The sequence below is a fragment of the Pteropus vampyrus genome, unplaced genomic scaffold, assembly GCF_000151845.1.
Source record: "Pteropus vampyrus isolate Shadow unplaced genomic scaffold, Pvam_2.0 Scaffold65, whole genome shotgun sequence".
NCBI lineage: Eukaryota > Metazoa > Chordata > Mammalia > Chiroptera > Pteropodidae > Pteropus > Pteropus vampyrus.
Genome location: NW_011888846.1, coordinates 2,134,944 through 2,155,829, shown reverse-complemented (window position 1 = coordinate 2,155,829; position 20,886 = coordinate 2,134,944). Strand labels below are relative to the sequence as shown.

At 58.0% G+C, this 20,886-nt stretch overlaps 1 protein-coding gene across 1 annotated transcript in view; it reads left to right on the top strand.

The window, feature by feature from the left end:
- QSOX1 (quiescin sulfhydryl oxidase 1) overlaps nucleotides 1-18,310 on the top strand; it is a gene marked incomplete at its 5' end in the record, with an annotated part of 35,801 nt that extends 17,491 nt beyond the window's left edge. The window contains 8 exons of the mRNA XM_011361275.2: nucleotides 306-396; nucleotides 2,513-2,658; nucleotides 4,268-4,402; nucleotides 6,364-6,493; nucleotides 9,930-10,052; nucleotides 10,753-10,900; nucleotides 14,338-14,517; nucleotides 16,432-18,310. Of these exons, the coding sequence (XP_011359577.1) occupies nucleotides 306-396; nucleotides 2,513-2,658; nucleotides 4,268-4,402; nucleotides 6,364-6,493; nucleotides 9,930-10,052; nucleotides 10,753-10,900; nucleotides 14,338-14,517; nucleotides 16,432-17,216 (1,738 nt within the window). The remainder of the gene's footprint in view (nucleotides 1-305; nucleotides 397-2,512; nucleotides 2,659-4,267; nucleotides 4,403-6,363; nucleotides 6,494-9,929; nucleotides 10,053-10,752; nucleotides 10,901-14,337; nucleotides 14,518-16,431) is intronic.
- Nucleotides 18,311-20,886: the final 2,576 nt, after the last annotated feature.

Genomic DNA, 20,886 nt, shown 5'->3' with positions numbered 1-20,886 from the left:
CCCCCTCCCCAGACCACCTTCCGCGCACTCCTCACTCTTAAATGAAGTGAACAAGCGAATCAGCCAGGTGGGTGAGATGAAGAACCAGAGTTAGTCACGGGGCATCGTCCTTTGAGACTAAGGGTTGGGTTTCCTCCCCCTCTCTGGTGGCAGGCGGGGGCGACTTCCATGAAGCCTCGTGCGGAAGCACAGGAGGTGCATGCGGACACACTCGCAGTACCGCGTCCGCCACGTCTGATGTCACCCACTGTTTTGCTTCATTGTCACCAACCGTAGAGAGTGACCGCCAGCATTGTCTCTTACAGGCTGGAGGAGATTGATGGGTTCTTTGCAAGAAACAATGAAGAGTACCTGGCCCTGATCTTTGAGAAGGAGGGCTCCTACCTGGGCAGAGAGGTGAGCTGCCCTTGGGGTCTCTGCAACTGCTGGGTCGCCCTTGAGAGAAAACCCAGTGAGCTGAGGAGCAGGGCGGCTCCCACAATTCCAGGGTCTTGGCCACGTGCACTGACATGACCCCTGCCGGGAGAATCGAGCCGTGTAGGAGCTGGACCTTTCCATTTAAAAATCTTTGCATATTTTTTTTTTTAAATGAAGTATAATTGACAGACCATATCAATTTCAGGTATACAGCAGTGATTTGACATTTGTATACGTTGTGAAATGATTACCACGATGAGTCTAGTTACCATCTGTCACCATACAAAAGTTAATATACCGCTACTGACTGTGTTTTATATCATATGTCCTGTGTCTGTTTTTATCCCCCTCATTGAAACCAAATATTGTTACATCTGCTGTTTATGGAGCATTGGATTAGATTGCCGACGTGCATAGATGCTCATCTTCACAATTAATGAAGACGATCGTATGACATGTCTGAGATCACACAGCCAGTGGCTTCATAGAGCAGGGCTTTGAACCAGGTCTGTCTGCCTCCAGAGCCCACACTGCCCCCCACTCCAACCCCTTGGAATGGGAATAAAAACGAAATGGGAGGGAGATGACATCAGAGATCATCTAGTCTCTCCTGAGGAAATGGGGCCCCTTACCAGGTGAGACAGCTAACAGAACCATGCTGGTTTGAATTTCCACTCCGTCACTTACGTGATATGTCCTGATCAAGTTACTCAACTTTGCTGAGCTTCATTTCCCTGTCTATAAAGTGATAATTACCTTTCTTCAGAGTATCGTCGAGAAAGTCAAAGGAGATGATTTAGGCAGGGGGCCTGGATTAGTAGCTGGCACAGAGTGGGTGCTTTATCAAGATCCGTTCCCCTGGCCTAATGGAGAGAGCTGACTGTTCCACCACTGGCTCATGGACTTCTCCAGACCACGTGTGGGCTTTTCCTGGATGCGGAAGAGGGACGAGCCAGTGCCTGAGAGAAGTTCCAGGCAGTGCAGGGGGTTAGGCGAGGCAGGAGAGCGAGGAGAAAATCGAACACCGCTGTTGGCTCTGAGTGGTTTTCCTCCTGAAACTCATCAAGCACAGTCGAGAGCTGCGCACGCACGGTCTCCAGGCCTCTCAGCTATGAGTCGGAGCACAGAGCTCTGTGCCTTTCCCTTCCGGAGTCCCAGTCCAGGCGTGGGGTCAGGCCTGTCCCATAGAAGTTCATTGGAATCAGCTCTTCTCCCTCCCCACCTGCCTCTGCCCCAAGTACCTGAGTGAACAGGGACTCCCGTGGGCTCTGTCCATGCACAGGTGCTCGGGGATGGTTAGTCTGAGGGCCAGGAGGGCACAGTGGCCAAGAGCTGAACTGGGATTTGTATAGCCCAGCCAGCTCAGGCGCTTGCCAGCCGGGTGACCTGGACACACAATTTCACTTCTAAGCCTCAGTTTCTTTATGTACAACAGAAGTTTTGCTTTTGAAATGAACACTTACATACCTACTATTTGCAAGTCATTGTTCTAAGCCTTTAAAAAAATTAACCCATTCAGTCCTCTTAGGTTGTTAATGTTATTATTATAATTTTGCAAGTAAGGAAAACAGGCCAGGGAGAGGTGCAGGCCGGCGGGCCTCTACTGCTCTGCCCCTCCTCGCCCAGTCTGCTAAAGATAGTTCCTGCTTCATAGTATTATTTTGAAGATTAATGAAGCAATCTGTCTACAGCACACAATGCATGCTCAGTAAATGCTCGCTAATTCCCTTCCTAGTTCTTTCTAAAAATAAAGTCATGTCTGACTTAGTGTGTTTTTCTGATTTGGAATACAGATAGAAAAGCCTTATAAATATAAGAATAAAGATGAACCCACATTTTATTATACCTTTTACAAATTTGCTTTCATTGGAAAGAAAATCGTGTTAAATTTAAACTGTCCTGGAAGATTCGAGACGTGTGGTGGGCCCAGTTCCGAGGCCCCAGCTCTAAGGCGGGGTTTGCCTCTTGTTACCTGTGGGGTAGACACGATTGGTGACGCGAGTCTCTCACTCATCACAATAGATGCTGCCCAGGTGTTTTCTCAGGGCTCCCTCTGCCCGGTGGCTTGGCCCCCAGATGTCTGCTGTCTCTGCAGGTGACTCTGGACTTGTCCCAGCGTCGAGGCATCGCCGTGCGCAGGGTCCTGAACACGGAGACAGATGTGGTGAGCAAGTTCGGTGTCACCAACTTCCCATCGTGCTACCTGCTGTTTCGGAACGGCTCCATCTCCCGGGTCCCTGTGTAAGTGTGGTGTCCCTCTGCCCTCCTCCTCCCTCCCTGTGCTCAGCTTTTCTTCCTGCCTAGAGAGGCTGCCAGCCTTTCACAGCGGCTGCCGAGTCCTTTCTCCCGCGAGTCCCCTGAGGAGTCCCTGGGCAGGCGAGCAGCACCCTCTGCAGGAGAAGCACACGTGTGCCTGTGCGGTGTGGGACTGTGTCTGTACCTCCAGACGCCGGGAGACCGGAACGGGATGCTGCCCCCAGCTCAGGAGTCCCGCCTCGGGTCCCTGGCTCACCCAGCGCTGGCGCTCTGCGCCCTCCCCGCCACAGCCCTGGCCTTCGTCCCCAGCCGCCTATGCTCCCTCTGTTCGTGGACAGACTTGTTGGCAGGCTGCAGGCCTGGCACGCACCCAGAGATGCCTGACCCTCCCTCCCTTTGGTTTTCTAATTGCAGAAAAGTTCATTAGGAGCCCGACAATAGCCAGTTCCAAAATGCCAAGAGAAAACAATCAGGCCATCCGCAGCCCTACTGTCAGGCTCCCGCTGCTGAATGGCCTGTTAAACGGTGCCAGATGGTGCCTCGGTGCCCTCCCTGGGCAGATAGATGATGGATGTCGGCCTGGCCCTGCAGGCAGGGGCGCGAGGGCCAGGGAGGCCCGGGCTTGCCCGCGGTGCCCAGCGAGCTGCCCCGCAGGGCCTTTCGTGCCGTCCCGCGCTGAGCTGAGGCTGGGCAGGGCGGCCACTTGCCTCACCGGGCCGGCCACCGGGTAGAGCTGGGCCAGGCTTCGTCAGGGTTCTGCTGGGGGAGGGAAGCAGGATGGCTGCAAGGGGACAGGAGGGAGTCACTCTCTGCACAGGCCCAGAGAGTGCCAGCCCTGGCCGGGGAGGCGGCATTGTTTCCTCACTTGGAGTTGGTGGAGGGGAAAATTGTTTGTGACGATGTTGCTTCCGAGCCATCTGTTCATCGATGAACATCTGGCCAGGACAGCGGAGGAGAAAGCCACGCTCCCCAGTGCCAGCTCCCCGGGGGGCCCATCACGCCACTGCTGGTCCTCACGTCCCTCCCTCCCCGGGCCCCTGACCAGGAGATGAGTCCTTGAGGACTCCTCTCTGTCCGGAGAGGGAACGAAACCGAACGGATTATAAAAGGACTTGAGAATTTAATCGTTTTTTGTTGTTGCTATTTTTTGAAAAATCGTGCATCAACTCCTTGATATATGATTTCCTTGGGGAATAATGTCACCTCTGGTACCTCAGAGCAAGCTTGTGAGCGGGCAGCTTCCTTGAGGTCAGCCGTCACTTTGCACCCTTGGTCTCTGGGGAGAGTAGTCAGACCCAGCCATCCTGTCCCTGGGCAGAACCCCAGAGGTGCTCTGTCCCATAGCCTCTGCAGGGCAGGTCAGCTGCTTTTCCAGCTGGGGTTTTGACATCAGACTGGTGTCGCAGAGGCTTTCCACAGCGTGAGCAGTGAATGGAAAGGTTAAAGTGAAGCCTGGGTGCCCCGATTTTGACCTCACTGAGGATAAGATCAGACCGAGCTCTGTCAGATGAGCCCCCTGCCACCGCCGCTGAGTTGACTGGGGTTTTGTCGTTCCGTACTCACGGCCTCCCTGCTGGGCTCTCCTCCCTCACAGGCTTGTGGAGTCCAGGTCCTTCTACACGGCTTACCTGCAGAGGTTCTCTGAGAACACCCGGGAGGCTGCCCAGACCACGGTCCCACAAACCACCGCTAACACGGTCGCTCCCACCGTGTGGAAAGTTGCAGATCGGTGAGGCCCGCCGGGTTCTCCTCATCCCTTCCCCACCGCAGCCTTTGCTCGGCTCGCAGACACCCCCTTCAGACCACACTCTGTTCCTTGTCACGGGCTGGGCTGAGCGCATGCCGCCCCGAGCCCGGACACACTGAGGGCTGGCCTTGGCCTTTGGGGGCCCAGGAGGGCCCTGGATGCGTGGCAGTCCGCTGGCAGCCTCCCCAGTGTCTGCTGACTGGGGCGGGGGTTGTGAACAGCATTCACTTTGTCCTTCGTGATGGAACAAATACTTTCCAAGGCCCACATTCCTTAAGCTTAACTCTTCAAAAACAAGTAGAATCTGTGGCCTCTAAGCCAGCTTCCCACGCAAGCAGCGATTTCTTCAGCAAATGGTTTCGAGTGCCTGCTAAGTCCTAGGCACTGTGACCACAGACTGTACAGGGCAGATGGAGTCCCTACCTACACAAGGCTTACAGCCCCTTCATCGCATCCCCTCTAGGAAGGTACCCAACCTCATTTGAATGCCTCTGCTGTCGGGGAGCTCACTACTGTTTGAGGTAGCCTGTACCTTTATATACTTTTGTAAACTTGAGACAGCTGCTCTTCTCTCTGAGGCTCCGAGGCTCCTGTGGTAGAATTCCTGCTTTTTGGGGTGGGGAGACAAGGCCACACTCCACCTCATACCAAGTGGACTTAGCTGACCAGGGAGCTCAGAGCTGCATCAGAAGGCAGCCTCCACCAAGAAAATTGGGGGAAAGGTCGTCTGGTTTTCAGAAGGAATTGCCAGAAGGAAATTGCATCCCGGCATGGGGAACTTTAAGTGCTCGTGGAGAGATTTTTAGGAAATCCCAGGGAGAAGGGAAGAGAAACTAAAATGGTCATTATGATTATTCAAGTCCCTCAGATTATTATAATAGCTGACACTTACTGTGCCAGACTGTGTGCTGGGTGGGTACCTTCCGTACATTCTCTCTCTTAGTCCTGAGGCCACTCCTTCAGGCAGAACACCAGAATGGAGAGGTAAACTGAGGCCCAGGCATACCACAGTGGAGCAGAGAGAGGACTTGGCCAGGCGGTCACAGTACCCACTTCTTTAGCTGACCTCGTTGGCCCCCTACAACCTTAGGAGGGTGGTGGGGCCGGAGTCATCAGTCCACTTTACAGGGGATGTCCCTGAGGCCTTGAGAGGTAGACGGAGGTGGCCTGGCTCCCTGTGGAGCCGTGGCCAGAACCCCGGTCTCAGGAGGTGGCTAGAGAAGCAACCAGCCCTCGAGAGCCCTGAGTCTAGACCCCAGGCGAGTGTTCTGGCACGGGGTAGAGCAGCCAGCTTGGAGCCTGCAGCCCTTCCCCTGGAGCTGGGTCAGCCCAGGAGATGTGAGATGGAGCCTCGCTCGACACCTGAGGTCTGATAGCTGTGAGGACATCAGCCCCCAAATAAATACACTTACCACTTACCCTGTTGCCCGGCCCCGCCATGCCCAGCTTGGTGGGCAGCCAAACCCTCGCTCGGTCTCTCAAAAAGGGCCCAGCTTTCCCAGAGCCATGTTGTGTGGGTACACCTGTCGGTCTGTTTGTCTGTCCCTAGGGGTCTTTGCTCAGAACAGAGAATGAAGCTCCGCCTTCCACTAGTGGCCTGGTGAAAGCATGTTCAGTGAGTCACGGGCTGGCCCTGGGCCTGCAGAGTGGGAATCCCTGCTCGATGCCAGGAGCTGCTGAGGGGTTTACATTTGTGCTTGTGTTTAATCCTCTCAGCTGCCTACCTGTGAGCAATTTATTTTTATCCCCGTCCTAGCAGATGAGGAACTGAGGCTCAAGGAAGTTAAGTAATATACTGAGGTCACACAGCTAGTTCCTGGCAGCTTACGGGACTGTGGGACTGTCCGCTGTGACCGTTCTCGTCTCTCCCCTCAGCCCTGGCCGTGCCTCCCCAGGCTGCCCGTGGTTAATGCCCCTTTCTCTGCCTCCTTCTGGGTCCCCAGCTCCAAGATCTACATGGCCGACCTGGAATCTGCACTGCACTACATCCTGCGGGTCGAAGTGGGCAAGTTTTCTGTCCTGGAGGGGCAGCGCCTGGTGGCCCTGAAAAGGTTTATGGCAGTGCTGGCCCAGGTGAGCCATCCCCGGCCCCCCTCGTCGGTGCGTGCAGCTCCAGAGGGTCAGTGTGCATCCCAGCCTGGAGGGGTCAGCCCGGTCCCTCCCTCAGGAGCTCCTCTTCTGGCTGGACATCTGGCCGCACAGCTGTCCCAGTCCACCATGGGCTGCTACCCTAAAGCCTCAGCCATGCCCTTCACCAGTGTCACACCGCCAGGGACAACTCTGTGCAGGGGTGTGGCTGGGACAGCTGCTCTGGGGATATCCCCAGCCAATTCAGTGACTGGCTCTGCCTGCCGGGGTCCTCCACCTTAGAGTGAGCCTGGAGAGTGGCCTCTCACGCCCATGGACGCCACAGCGAAGGAAAGAAGCCTTCTCTGAGTCCCCCATCTTCCCTCCCAGACACTGAGCAGAGTCTGACCCTGGTGCCTGGCCCCAGGCAGGTTTCCTTATTCCTTGGTGGTTTCCTGCCCGTGTGGCTATTCCGCGAAGCGTAGCTGCTGCATACTGAGGACCTGATGTGTGTCAGGCATTCAGTCCTCCCAACCTGGCTGCAAGGAGGCGAGTACTAGCCCCAATTAGGAGGCTCAGGATGCTCAAGGGACTCGCCTTAGGCCTAACCTCCCAGGTGGGAGGTGGTGTGACGGAGGTTTGCACTGAGGCATCAGAGCTTGCGCCCCTTTCTCTGCCATGCTCCTTCCTCTCCGAAGGGGAGATGTGGGCTGCCTCCTCCTCCTGCGCCTGCCTCCACTGCCTCCCTGCGTCCTTCTCTCTGGTTCCAGATACTCTGCCAGTGCTGCCCTACTTAAACCCCTGGGCTCTGGCCGCTGAGGACTGCTGAGTCAGGTCCAGGCCCTGGTCCCCTTCAGAGCCTCCCTGCTGACTCAGCCACCCACAGCCCTGGGTGCCAGGCCTGAGCTTCTTAGGGCAGCTGAGTCTGCGGGCAGCTGGGACTGCCTCTGAGGGTGACCTGCGCCTCTCCCACAGGAGCTGCCTGCTTGCCTGGTCCCCCTGCCCCACCTCGCCAGCCTAGCCCACTTGGCTTAGTCGTGTGTGTGTGTGTGTGTGTGTGTGTGTGTGTGTGTGTGTGTGTGTGTGTGTGAGAGAGAGAGAGAGAGAGAGCGAGCAAGAGCGAGAGCAAGAGAGAGAGAGAGAGGAGAGAGAGAGAGAGGAGAGAGAGAGAGAGGAGAGAGAGAGAGAGAGAGAGAGAGAGAGAGAGAGAGATTGATTGATTGATTACATTAGAGCTCCGTGTGAGGTATCCAGAACGCTGTTAACCATCTAGGGCAAGACAGCTCTCGCCTCTCACAGAGGTCGTGCCGCACCGAGCCTCTGTTCTTCAGCCCATCCTGATAAAAGAGGCCTTTGAGTCTCAGAGACCTGGGACGGTTGGCCCAGAGAATCAGAGGGGGAAAGTCCGTGACAGTTCTGTGTGCTGCCCTCCTGCCTGACACATACCTGACACCCAGAGGCCATTCTAGGCATCCCTCAGGAGACAAGACACCCCGCCTCCCAGCCCAGTCCCCTGCGAAGGAATTTTCCTGGGGAAGCTGTTTTCTGTGAGCCACTTGCATCTCTCAGCTGGACTCAAAGCTGCTTTTCCTTCGGCCCCCAGTGGGACTGTCTGTAGTCAGTGTGAGGGGAAGAGACTCAGGCAGTGCCTGCGTCTGGCAGGGGCTTAAGCAGCACCGCCCTCAGGTGCTGGAAGTGGGTGTGGGGTGAAGGAGCCCTTCATGCCAGAAGCCGGGGCCCTCAGGGAGGACAGAGCTGGCCTTGGGGGAGAGGACAGAGGGAAGCCAGGCGTACTCAGGACTAGGAGCAGAGGGCCGTGGGCACGGGCTTGCAGGGCCTGCTCGAGCCTTGCCTCATGTCCCCTGGAGGCTGCAGGGTATCTTGGCCCTGCCCTTGCTTGGGTAGCTTCTTCCTGAGCAGTGATAGTAGCAGCTACCGTTTCTTGAGCTCTGACAGGGTGCCAGACTCTGCACAGCGCTCTCTGTGTATTAGCTTATTTGTATTTCTCCTAACAAACTCTGTGGGGTGGGTACAAGCAGCATCTGGTCACGCGGAGAAAAAAGGGAGGCCCAGGGGGGGCGAGCACCTTGCCTTGTCCCAGGCCCTCCAGCCAGTGGGTGGCTGAGCCGAGACTTGTACCTGTGTCTCATCTAACCCACGCCCTGACCCACTACGTGCATGGGGCACTGCAGGCTTGAAGGGTGACGTGCTCACTTGGCCTCTCAGCCCCGGGGAACTGTCAACCCCGGGCGTGCCCAGTCGGGAGGCGCTGTGCAGGTCCCGTGGGTGCCCTCTCGCCCCCGCCCTGCTGAGCTGGAACGCTCCCTGCTGTCTCACTCTGCCAGGCGAGTGGCTGGCAGGACTGGCCACTGGGTGGCGCGTGGTCACCAGCGTTTCCTGCTGAGCAGAGGCTAACTCTCTGCAGCCCAGAGCCCCTTAACTCACCCTTCCTCCGGACGCCCTGGCCTTAGAAGACCGAGAAGGCCAAGGTTCCGAGGCTGGGTGACAGCAGTGACAAATGCTGCCTTGAAGCTGTAAATTTGCGCTGAGAGCCCGGAGGCCGGTGTGGGCTGACCCAGAGGGAGCGTGCCACAGCCCAGGCTTCTTTCCAGCCCCTTCTCCCTCTGGGGGACCAGGGGTTTGATGAGACTGGACGACGGCTCTCGCAGAGGGCTGGGTCGTCGGCAGGACTTGCTGTCCAGTGGTCATTCCCGTCTCCAGAGCCCTTCTCAAGCAGCTGTCTTCGCTCTCTTCCCTCCGCACGTTTCTCGGTGTCGCCCTGTTGACCCGCGCTGGCTCACCCTCCCCCCTGCCTCAGCCCCCACTGTGCGTGCGTGTGCGTGTGCGTGCGCGCACACACACACATCTGTCCCCCTCCCTGGAGTCCCTGTGGTTTTACAGTGCTGATACTAATCAGATTAGGGCTGACTTATTGTCAGAGTAGCTTTTCGTGTTCCCCAGAGACGGCTGGGAGTCACCATCAAGATTGGGATCTTGGCGATAAGCCCCTGGGCTGCCTTGTCCCCCCGGCAGCCCGTGGAATACCAATGAAGGGCCGTTTGCCAGCCTAGCCCAGCTGGTCAGTTAGCTGCTGTCAGAAGCTCACCTGTGGACCGCAGGGCCCAGGGTTCCCAGCCGCTCTGGGAAGTGCCCAGGTGCTCAGGCCTCGTCCCTGTGGCAGCCCGTGGTCAGGGGCCAGCACAGGAGCCCGTGGCCTAGACAGAGACCTTTGGGACCCGGCCCCACTTAGCACCCATCCTCTCTCTCTGCCCCTCACCTCGCCAGCTGCCCCAGATCCGGGCTGATGGGGAGCCCACATTTGTGTCTTGGCAGAATGTTTTCCTTCCTCGGCCCCCTGCCCGCCCCACCCCCTCCCCTGCCCGGCACTGGGGCTCTCTGGGGGATTTCTCACTCTTCCACTTGAACTTGTTCCTCCTCATAGTACTTCCCCGGCCAGCCCTCAGTCCAAAACTTCCTGCACTCCATGAACGACTGGCTCAGGAGGCAGCAGAGGAAGAAAATCCCCTACGGTTTCTTTCAAACTGCCCTGGAAAACAGGAAGGAGGTGAGTCCGGGGAGCGACTGGAGACCTCCCATCTCGGGGGACCGCCGGAGTGGGGGGTTAACACTGACCTCTGACCTTCACCAGTTTGCGTGGAGGAAGGAGTCAGCGATCTTGATTGGGTCCTCCCACTAATAATGAATAAATTGCTGTTTCTGAGCTGCCATGTGCATATCTCATTTCATGCCCCCCACATTAGCGGGAGGTACATATTATCCTCATTGAGCAGGTGAGAAAACAAGCAACTCACCTAAGCCAGCGAGTGGTTGGGCTGGAGTTTAAAACCCACCGTCACCGGCTGTGAGAGTCTTTACTGCTCTCTGTTGCCTCCAAGCACGTGATGCTGCTCAGCGTGGCCTCTCTGGCCCGCTCCAGGGCGCCTTTCCCGACTCCGGCTCTCACCGCTGTCTGCAGAGGTGCGCACGGCAGCCAGCTGCACGAAGCCGCACAGACGAGTGTCAGCGCTGGAAGGCACCTCTGAGATCAGCCCCCTCGTTTCACAGATGTGGAGGTTGAGGCTAGAAAAAGGACAGATCCGATGCTCTTAGGTGGGGGTGGCCCCAAGAAGGTGATGGTCTGGGAGAGGACCTCATTTGTCTTACCTAGGGCTGTGTGCGGACCTCTGAGCTTCTGGAAGCGTCTCACCTCACCTCACATTCTTTTTCTTCCCCCGAACGCACTCATGTTCATCTGTGTCCCTTAGGGTTCCGTGATTGCCAAGAAGGTGAACTGGGTTGGCTGCCAGGGGAGTGAGCCACATTTTCGGGGCTTTCCCTGCTCCCTGTGGGTCCTGTTCCACTTCCTGACCGTGGAGGCAGCTCGGAAAAATGTTGACCACTCGCAAGAAAAAGGTGAGTCTGGAGCCGTGCGGCCCGGGCCTCACTCAGCCAGCCTTGTCTTGCCCTCGCTGGCTTCCTGCTGCAGGCCCGTCTTGAGGGAACTCTGTGTTAGCAGCTGGTCACGCACGACCAGCATTCTCCAGAAAGGGAGGACCTGGAGAAGCCACCCAGTCCTGCACCCCACCCCAGGGTGGTGCCCCACAAACTGGGGGGCACGAGTCTTTTTCCTGGCTTTTTCAGAGCCACGGTCTTCATGAAAAATGGGTGGTTCCATATTTATACTTATACGAAGAACAGAACTGTGTCTGTTTCACAGTTTACATGGCTGATACGTGTACTTTGAACAATTTTATCGTTTCCCACTGAGAAATCATTTTCTAGAGGAAGCTGTGGAACCACCTTGCACCTCCCGCCCTGTCCCCTCCCCAGACTGTGCAGCTGCTTCACGACCCCGCACTGTCTCCGCCTCCGCCTCCACCTAATGCCCCAAAGGCTGGTCGTCCGGTTCGACTCACGTTTGCTGAGGGACCAGGGTTTTGTCGGGCCCTGGCTCAGCCTGGGGGATGCGAAGGTGGAGAAGACACAGTCCCCGCCCTTAGCGGACTGTGAGACGGGTGGGCAGAGCTGCCCTTCGCTGGGTAGGGGGAACAAGGCCGTGCGGGGAGAGAAAGGAAAGCTCCACGCTGTCGGGAAGGGCTCGAGGAGGTGAGTCGCGTGGACCTAAAAATAAAAGGCCAAGGCGGGAGGCAGCGCGCATTCACTTGAGGTTTTTAAAAAAGAAAAGAGGACAGCTATTTGGGAAGCGCCGATTGAGGCAGAAACCCAAATAACGTTTTGATTAGGAGACAAAGGCAAGGGGTGTTTATGGGGGGGGGCGGGGAGCAGGTTCATGGAGAGAAGGAGGCATTTCTGTCGGTGTGGACAGGCGCTCAGAGTGATGCTGATTTTCATTCTGGTAGCCATCGGTCCAGTAGTCATAATCTTTGCTTTTTTGTCATCTTTGCAAGCAGTTCTTTGGGAGGTAATGCTGCTTGAGGCCCAGTCCAAAGGTTATTTTGCCCTATTTTATTATTCCAGAGTTGTGTGCAAGACAGTTCGTCTGGGGTGGCAGCTCTGACTCCATTTTCAAGTGGGTCCATTTATTATATTAGTATTAGTATTAGTATTTATTAGTATTATTTGCAGCTGAGAGTCAGTGGAAGAACAGGAGTTGAGCTGGGAAGGAAGAGCACCCCACCCCACACAGAGGGCAGGCCCGCAGAGGCAGAGGGCATTCGGAGAGGCACCGGGTGTCACTATGTCAGCCAGTATTTATGAGGCGTCTCCCAAATGCCAGGCCCTGCTCTAGGGGTGGGGTACCGTGGTACGAGATGAAGAGTCCCCGCCTCAAGGGGACAGTAAACACACAAGTAGATCGTTTCAGTTATGATGACGAATGCTGTGAGGAAGACAGAATTAAGTGGGTGTGCGGGAGCCTAAGAAGGGGGCTGTGCTCTTGCGAGGGGCTGGGGGAGGCTTCTCCGAGGAGATGGCCCTGAGCGGAGAGGGGAAGCAGCTGTGGCACATCTGGGCCTTCCAGGCTGAACTGGTTTCCCAGAGCTGCCCTAACCAGTGCTGTGCTCCAGGTGGCTTAACGAAAAATGTTTTCTCACAGTTCTGGAGGCCATAAGCCCAGGATGAGGGTGTCGTCAGGGTTGGTGTCTGCTGAGGCCTCTCCTTGGCTTGTAGATGACCATCTTCGTCTTCCCTGTGTCCACATTCCCTTCTCTTCCAGGGACACCAGCCAGATTGGATTAGGACGTGCCTTAATGACCTCAGTTTAACTGAATCTTCTCTTTAAAGACCCTGTGTTTAAATACAGTCACATTCTGAGGTCCTGGGGGTTAGGACTTGGACACACAGATTTTAGAGGACACAGTTCAGCCCATCACACAGGTCGAGGACTAGCAAGTGCAGAGAGCAGGCCTGGCGGCATGGAAGGGAGGCCAGCAGGGCAGCCAAGCGGGGCCGTGGGCCCGGACCAGAGCTGGAGGTGCACACGTGGGAGAAGTGGGGTGTTTTGAAGGCAGGGCTGACAGGACTCAGTGATGGGTTGGATGAAGAGTATACAGGATCCACGGCCCAGGGCAGACCCCGGAGTGGCTGGGCCTGAGCATCTGGTGGTGATGGTCCTATAAGCCGAGGAAGACTCAGGTGGGAGGGAGTGGATTCGGGGGAAGGTGGACTTAATGGTGTGCGCCCGTGAGACCTCTGAAGGGAGAGGCAGACTGTTGAATCTGGAGCTGTGGGGAGAGGTTCGGGGTAAAGATACACACCTCGTGGCCATTAGCACGTAGATGACACATAACACCTGGAGACTGGATGAGCCCATTAGTGTATGGCCAGAGAGGAGAGCTGAGGCCTGAGCTCTGGGCTCTGCAGCATCCGGACCTCTGCGAAGGGAGCCGGGCCCGCAAAGGAAACCGCGATTTCAGGAGAGCCCCCCAGATAGTGTGTCGAGAAGGAGGCTGTGGTCAGCCAAGTGGGTGTCGCGGTGCTGCCGTTGCTGGGGACCTGTCTGGCAGGAGCCGTGTGTGTGGATTAGTGGCGAGAAAGGCCCGGTTGGATCGAGCTGAAGAGAGAAAAGCAGGGAAGAAACTGGAGATGATGGGAACGTCACCGGGGTGTGACTGGGGTCGGAGACGGGGTTTCACGATTGTCGTCGTTTCTACCAGGTGGAACGATCCCATCCTGAGGGAGAAATTGATGATGTAATAAAGGAAACTATTTACGGGAGGAGGCGAGAAGGGGTGAGGTCCAGAGCGCGGGGCAGGAGCAAGGACAGCCGCAGAGCGGGTGGTGGGTGGGCGGGTGACGGGGCTGGATGCAGGAGGTGGAGTTGAGGGGGCCGAGGGGGTGCGAGGCAGGGCGCGGGGTTGGTGTGGGGCAGAGAGCAGGGTGCCAATGTCCTGGCGGGTGCAGGGGTGAGGCGAGGAGACTGGCTTTTCAAGGGCCAGGAGTTTGCAGCAGAGGCCAGTCCAGAGGGCCCAGTGGGAGGGGATTTGGGGGTGGCGGAAACAGATGAGCGGGCGTGCAGGCCAGAGCAGGGTGGACTCCTGATGCAGGGCCCAACATAGGGCCGTGGGGGTCGGGTGGTGGGCACGCTGCCCCTGCCGTCCTCTCCAGCCACATTTCAAGGAGCCTGAGTGCCCTGCCGATGAGGTTGGACTTCATCCTGAGTGTCAGTAAGTGACAAGAGCCTGGATGAGTGGCAGGGAAGGGAAACTGGGCTTTAGGGGTTTGGGAAGAGATGGAGTCAACTGTAAAGTGACCCCTGGAAGGTGGAGAAGTGCGGGGAGACCCGGGCTTCTCATCGGATGGGCCGGGGAATGGAGTCCTTGTGCAGAGGTGACCGGCAGGGGCGGGCAGCCTGAGAGGCCCCCGCGAACGGCCTCTCCTCTCCCCCGTAGCCAAGGCCCAGGAAGTCCTCCAGGCCATCCGGGGCTACGTGCGCTTCTTCTTTGGCTGCCAAGACTGCGCTGGCCACTTCGAGCAGATGGCTGCTGCCTCTATGCACCGGGTGGGGAGCCTCGACGGCGCTGTTCTGTGGCTCTGGTCTAGCCACAACAAGGTCAACGCTCGCCTCGCAGGTAAGAAGGCCACCTCCAAGGCCGGAGTCGCCTACAGAGGGAGGACGAGGTGGGGAACTTTGTTGTCTTGGACCAGAGGTGGGAGACGGGACACTAGTTGTCCCCCAGGTAATACCCCGTGTGTCACAGTGCACGGAGCCCTTTCGCATGCCCTACCAGCCCTGCTGACGTCTGTCAGTGCCGTTAGACCCATCTTCCAGATGAAGACACCGAGGCTTGGACACGCTAAGACCTTGGCCTCCTGACGCCCTTGTGCTCTCTCCCCTGCACCAGGGCCCCTCCTTCTGCCTGTGGGGGTCCCTTTCCTGCCTCCCTGGTTCGGCCTCTTGGCTATTGGCCTCTTACTCAAACCAGTAGGGAGGAGAGAGCTGGCCTTTTCTACCCGCCTGGGGAGGGGGTCTAATGATAAAATAGCCAGAAAAGAAAGACCAGGTCCTTCTGGAAGCACCAGGGACGGATCCCGTGGGAGGCGAGGGGCTTCTCGTCTGAGTTTCCGTCATCGACAGCGTTTCTGTTCCCCCGGGCACCGGAGTCTGATGGGTCCAACTGGCAAAAGCAGGGGTGACTAGAGCTGGCGGGTGAGGAGGAAGCCATCTGTGGGTGGGAGCCCGGGCGTGTCCGTGGGGACAGAGGAGACCCCCCAGGGGCGTGAGGTTGGAGATGAGGCCCTGGGCAGGCGAGGTTAAGGGAGCCGAACAGAGCAGGTGGTGGTGCAGGCGGCTGCACTTGGTCCAGGTCTCCTGGGGCCTCTTGGTGGACTTTGAAAAGAAGACACATGCCTGTCCCTCCTCCCACCACTTCCCTTCCCGCCCCACCCCTGCCACCAAATGCTCTCAATGACCCTCCAGCCTGTGACCTCGGCTGGCTCTCAGCTTCCCTCTGAGCCCAGCTGCTGCCGCTGGGCCAGGAGCCATGGCCTCTCTTGGAGGGACTTAAAGGAAAGCAGTACCCTACCCGCTCTGGTGGGGCCCTTTCAAATCAAAGTGATCACAGTCAGGAGCGAGTACAGACCGGTGCTCACTTTGCAAGGCCCGCTCACTCGCTTCTCACCGGACCCTTGGAACCTACTTGTCGCCCCCTCCCCAAAATGACCATTCTGGCTTCTGCTTCACTTGCCGCTGCTTCATTCTGGCCAGCAACGTCTTTTCCTATTAAGCCCATTAGGGGAGGTGCCTCCTACCAGACAGATGGACTGATCCACATTTGCTGGCGACCCTGGGCGAGCGGCCGGTGCCAGGCCCCCTGGGGCCCAGCCCACGGTGCCGCTCTGTTGGGGGGCAGCGTCCCACCTCTCAGTGTCCTCTCCCCTGTCCAGCCCCCAGGCCTCCCCACCCTTGGCGCCTGCCTGGGGAGGAAACTCCACTAACGGCTACCTGCCCCAGAGGCCTGCAGTGGAGCCGCCTGTGGAACCCGCCACGCACCGCGCACTCTGTTTCGAAAGGCATTTTCCTTTAGTCACAAACGCAATATATCTCCGCTGGATAAGACTTGGAAACTTTCAGGAAAGCGAAAAGAAGATAAATACTGGCAGGCGGTCCCAGGACTGTGAGACGGATTCTTCTGAGTCTGCTCGCCCTTTCCCGTGTCTGGTCCAGGGTACAAACCGGCAGCGAAGTTGACAAAGGCAGACGAGGGTTTACGGGGGACAGCTCTGAAAGGGAGCTGTTCGCACTCCCAGCAAAGTTGGGGTGCTGGCATGGGGGTCGGGTAGGGCTGCCCCTCACCCAGAGAGGCACCATTGCTGGGCTCGGGCTGGGCCGAGGCCTGAGCTGGTTATTAGTGGGTCTCCCCTCATCGTGTCCCAGGGCAGGGGCGCGCCCTTTCTTCAGACGAGGGAGCTGGCGTTCTGAACGGAAGAAGAATGAGGTCTGGGCTTCTGGGCGTCACAGCCAATCTGTGTGCTTCTCTCCCCAGGTGCCCCCAGCGAGGACCCCCAGTTCCCCAAGGTGCAGTGGCCGCCCCGTGAACTCTGTTCTCCCTGCCACAATGAACTCCGGGGGACGCCTGTGTGGGACCTGGGCAATACCCTCAAGTTCTTCAAGATCCACTTCTCCCAGAACAACGTCGTCCTGGACCTTCCTTTAGCCAGGCCTGGCCCCCGGAGGGGCGCACAGAGGATGGCAGGCTCCCCACAGATGGAGCTGGCGACCGGAAATTCTACTGTGGTCCCTGAGAATGCTGAGATTGTGGTGGGCCGAGGGTCAGAACCCCCTGGGACTTTCACCCTCGATGTTCCAGTGGAGAGACTTGGGGCAGGTGGCCCTCAGGAGACACAGGCTGGCCTCGGTGTGACCGGAGCCGGGTCAGACCAGGGCCCTGCCGAGCACTTAGTGGAGCTTCAGAGGGATCAGTTGGAGCAGCCAGAAGGGCAGCGACCTTTAGCCAAGCGAGACACAGGAGCCATATTGCTGGCTGAGTTCTCGGCTGAGAAGGACCTCCCCGGAGGCCCTTCCGAGCTGAGACGAGTAGGCCGCAGCTCCAAGCAGCTGGCCAGTGTCCCTGAGAGGGAGCCGGAGGCCGGGGCCATGCGAAGCCGAGGCCGGTGGCTGCAGGTGCTGGAAGGGGACTTCTCCCACCTGGACATCAGCCTCTGTGTGGTGCTCTACTCCCTGTCCTTCATGGGCCTGCTGGCTGTGTACACCTGCATCCGGGCCAGGATGAGGACCCTGAAGGGCCACGCTAGCCACCCCGCAGCCTGAACCGTCCGACTTGGGAGGGCAGCAGGAGTGGGAGCTGCTACCCAAGGGGCTCCTCCAGCCCTCTGCCCCCTTCCTCTCCCCTTCCTCCTTGCCTAGGGAAATCCAGGAAGACCAGTTGGGCCTCCTGGGAATGAGTGCTCCACAGATGCAGAGACAGGCACAGGGTGGAGGTTCCTCTGAAGCAGGGGCAGGGGAGCCCTGGGCAGTGAGGGCGCTGGCTCAGCCCCCAGCCTCTCAGCACCAAATTCCTCTGTTTTAGCTTATTTGAAGTCCTGCCTCACTTTTGCTGAAGCTTCAATGTCTCCTGCTTGGTCTCGGCCATAAATTGGGGCCAGTGAGCCACAGTGTCCAAGGCTTCTCCTGAGGAGGGTCCCCGGGCTGTGGGCAGGAGAGGGACTCCTCACTGCATTCCAGGGCTCCAGCCATCCCGCTCCCTCTGCGTAGGAAGAGGCCTTCTCACCAGAAGGAAAGGTTGCCTCTGGGCCTCCGTGGCCCGCCCACCCTCCAGCCCCTCAGACCTCCTGCTGAGGGTAGGGTCTTCTGGAAGCTTCTGGAAGTCATGCTGGCCTCCCAGGTGAGGTTGGTGGGAGGACAGCCTCTGGCTGGTGCCTTCCCAGACCTCTGCTATGGGAAGCTCACAGGCTGGAGTTGATGTGGACGTGCCCGGCTGGGCGGGTGATGGTCACTGGGCTGGGGGTGAGTGGCTGGCTTAGCAGGACTGGATGAGGGGCTCGTGTGGGATTTAGGAGGGATGCTGGGATCTCTAGTGTCTTGCTCTGGGCTTACCTGTGAGAGGCAGAGTGAAGCCTCGGGAAAAAAAATAGTTGCTTCAAATGCGCTGTGGCTCTTCCTTTTTGGGCTCACCCCTCCTGGAGCTGAGTCTTTGTCTTTTGATTTTAGTCTCCAAAGTAGATGCTAGTCTTTGAAGGTGGAGGGTGCAGGAGTGAGGGGAGCGTCATTTCTCTCGAAGGTCCATCACCTGTTACATAGAGGTGAAAGGGTCAGAGGGTGGGCGACACTGTGCACAAGCTTGATTTTCACTCTGTCACTGCTTGGGAGGGCTGTGGAATAAATTATTTTTGTTTAGGCAAGTACCCGTGTGTCCTTTAACTTGCTACTTGGAGACCTAGTGTTCAGATCTGGACAGAATGTGCAAAGTTCTGCCTCACCTGGGATCCAGGCAGATGTGAGTTCCCCCGGCTCACGTAGCTCCTGGCCTGCAGGGGACAGGCGCCCTGGTCACAGCCCCTGTCTCCCGGATGGGGCGCTCCCCGACTTCTCACTGAGCTGTCTGGGCCCAGGCCCCGTCAGTCTCCACTGCACCAGTGCAGGCCTCTGTGGCGGTACAGCCCCGCCTCCTGCTCCGCACCTGCCAGGCCCTCCTCCACCAGGCGTCCTGCATCTCCAGCTCCCTTGGAAGAAGAGGGCTTGTTTGTGAGCAGGGGCCTCTCCTGCCTGGCTGCTGGACAGGGAGGAGTCAGCCAGATTAGAGGGCCTGCCCCTAATCCGGCCTGCTGGGTTTTACAAGGATCAGAGCAGCTGATAATGAACCTCATTAAGGGGGAGCAGGAGCCTCAATCCGATTTGGGGTTTTCTCTTCGACATCACTGTGTTCAGATGGCCTGGCTCTGTGTGGAGTGGGTGGGGGGCCAAGCATACTCCCTCTGCTAGGGCAGCTGGGGTGGGGGTGGAGGGACAGGCAGGGGTCAACTTGCCCTCCCTTGCTTATGTCAGCCCTACCTTACCTCTTTAGCTGCCTGGTTCCTATGGTGGGTCCCAGCCTGGAGCTTCTGCAGGCCTCTTGTCTGTCTGAGAGTCCCTATCTGCTTATCTCCCCCTGCTCTGCCGGGCGCTGGCTGGGAGGCCGAGGGACTGACCGACCAACACTCTGTTGGCAGTGGCACCCTGGCCCGCAGGAGGGTAAAAGGCTCCCGCTGGGCCAAGACCACTCAAGGACCCCTGCTTCCCCCAACCTGGTTCCTGACATAATGCCAAATGCAGAGGGTTTCTATCTGCCAGCCCTTAGCGCTCCAGTGACCGTATTTACCAAGCTCGGGGGTTCAGAATTGGGCTAGGCTGGAAGCGGTGGTGGCCAGCCCCAGCTCCACAGCGTCTGCCCACAGAGGCAGGAGGCAGGGCCTCACTTGAGACCCACTAGGGCCCAGGCAGGGGCGGGGGCTGCGAGGGGAGTCTCCTTCCTCCCGGCAGCCTCGGCATCTTTTCGCCCTGTCCCAGCCCCCTCTGATTGATAAACAAGGGCCGGGCCTCAGCAAGACTGCTGCCTTTCACCTTGATTTCCCCAGGGCGCTCAGCGCCATCGATAAACCTGCTTCGCCCACCAGCTGGTCCCCTCCCCCGCCCGGTCTGCCAGGCGGGGAGCAGGGGCTTCCATGCCGTGAACACTGCCTGCCACCTCCGTTCTAGGTTCTCTGCCCCTGGGGAGAGCTGCCACAGAGGCGAGGGGCCTCAGGGGAGCCCCGCAAAGCAAAAACTCCTTGTTCTGGGGCCACACAGAAAATCTCGCTTCTGCCGGGAGTGGGGCTGGGAGGGCGGGTGGTACCTACTGAGCGTGGAAGAATGCTTTCCTAGAGGAGGAGGACGCTGAGCTGAGCTGGGGAAAGACGGGCCAGTGTTAGCGATGTAAATAAGGAGGAAAGAGGCCTCGGGCAGAGGAGAAAGCACGTGCGCAGTCCAGCAAAGAAAAATCGAGAATGCAAGAAATTCTAAGCAAAAAAACATTAAAAACTATTTTAAAGGATGTTTTTTTCAATACGGCACTGGGATAGAAGCTTGGGATAAATCAAGAAGAGAGCCCTGGTCCCTGTTGTTAAGGAGCTTCCGCTCTAGAGAAAAAGTGAGAAAAACGGAGATTGTGGTGAGTGTTCTGAAGGACAGAGCAGGTGGGGACTGGGGCAGCCTCTCTGAGACATAAAGGACAACAAGCCCCGCGTGGGAGGGGTGCGGGGGTCACACGGGCAGGGGTGAAGGGACCACAGGCCAGAGAGGTGGCCCACCTTTGGCCTGGCTGGTCCCCAGCGGCCTTGGCACGGGGTGGGGTGGGGGAGCCCAGGTCTGGCCCATCCTCTGGGTGTGGGGTGAGGAGTGGGCTACAGGAGACCCGCAGAGCCTTGGCACTGGAGGAAAGTCCCTAGCAACCGAAGGAGGAAGATGAGACCTGGTTCATTCCCCTGGCCGCCCACCAACTAGGTGGCTGTAACACACCGGTGAACTCTTCACCTGTTGGCTCTCGATTTCCTCTCTGTAAGAGGAGGCCTCAGACCGGGCTTCAGGGTGCCTAAGGTGACTTCACCTCGCTTATTGTTATTCCGGCTGCTTTATTGTCAGCTCAGTGAGGGGTCATCCCTGCAGGGCCTTCCAGAAAGGACTCTGACTGAAGGAAATCACAACCTGTGTAATTTCTGTCCTGATGGACCCACTATGAAAGGGAAGCTTCGCTCAGCCTCTGCTCCGAGGGAAGAGCACCCCACAGGAGGAGCACCCTCCCACTCATACACTGGGCCTGCACCCTCGGACTGGGCCCCGCTGTGCAGTTCCCTCACCAGGGAGAGGCCCATGCACCCGGATCCCAGGTCCTGGAGCCTGGGTGACTGGTCGTCTCAGAGGAGGCGGTCTCTTCTTTCAGCCTTGCTCTCTGCCCTGGAGGGGATCA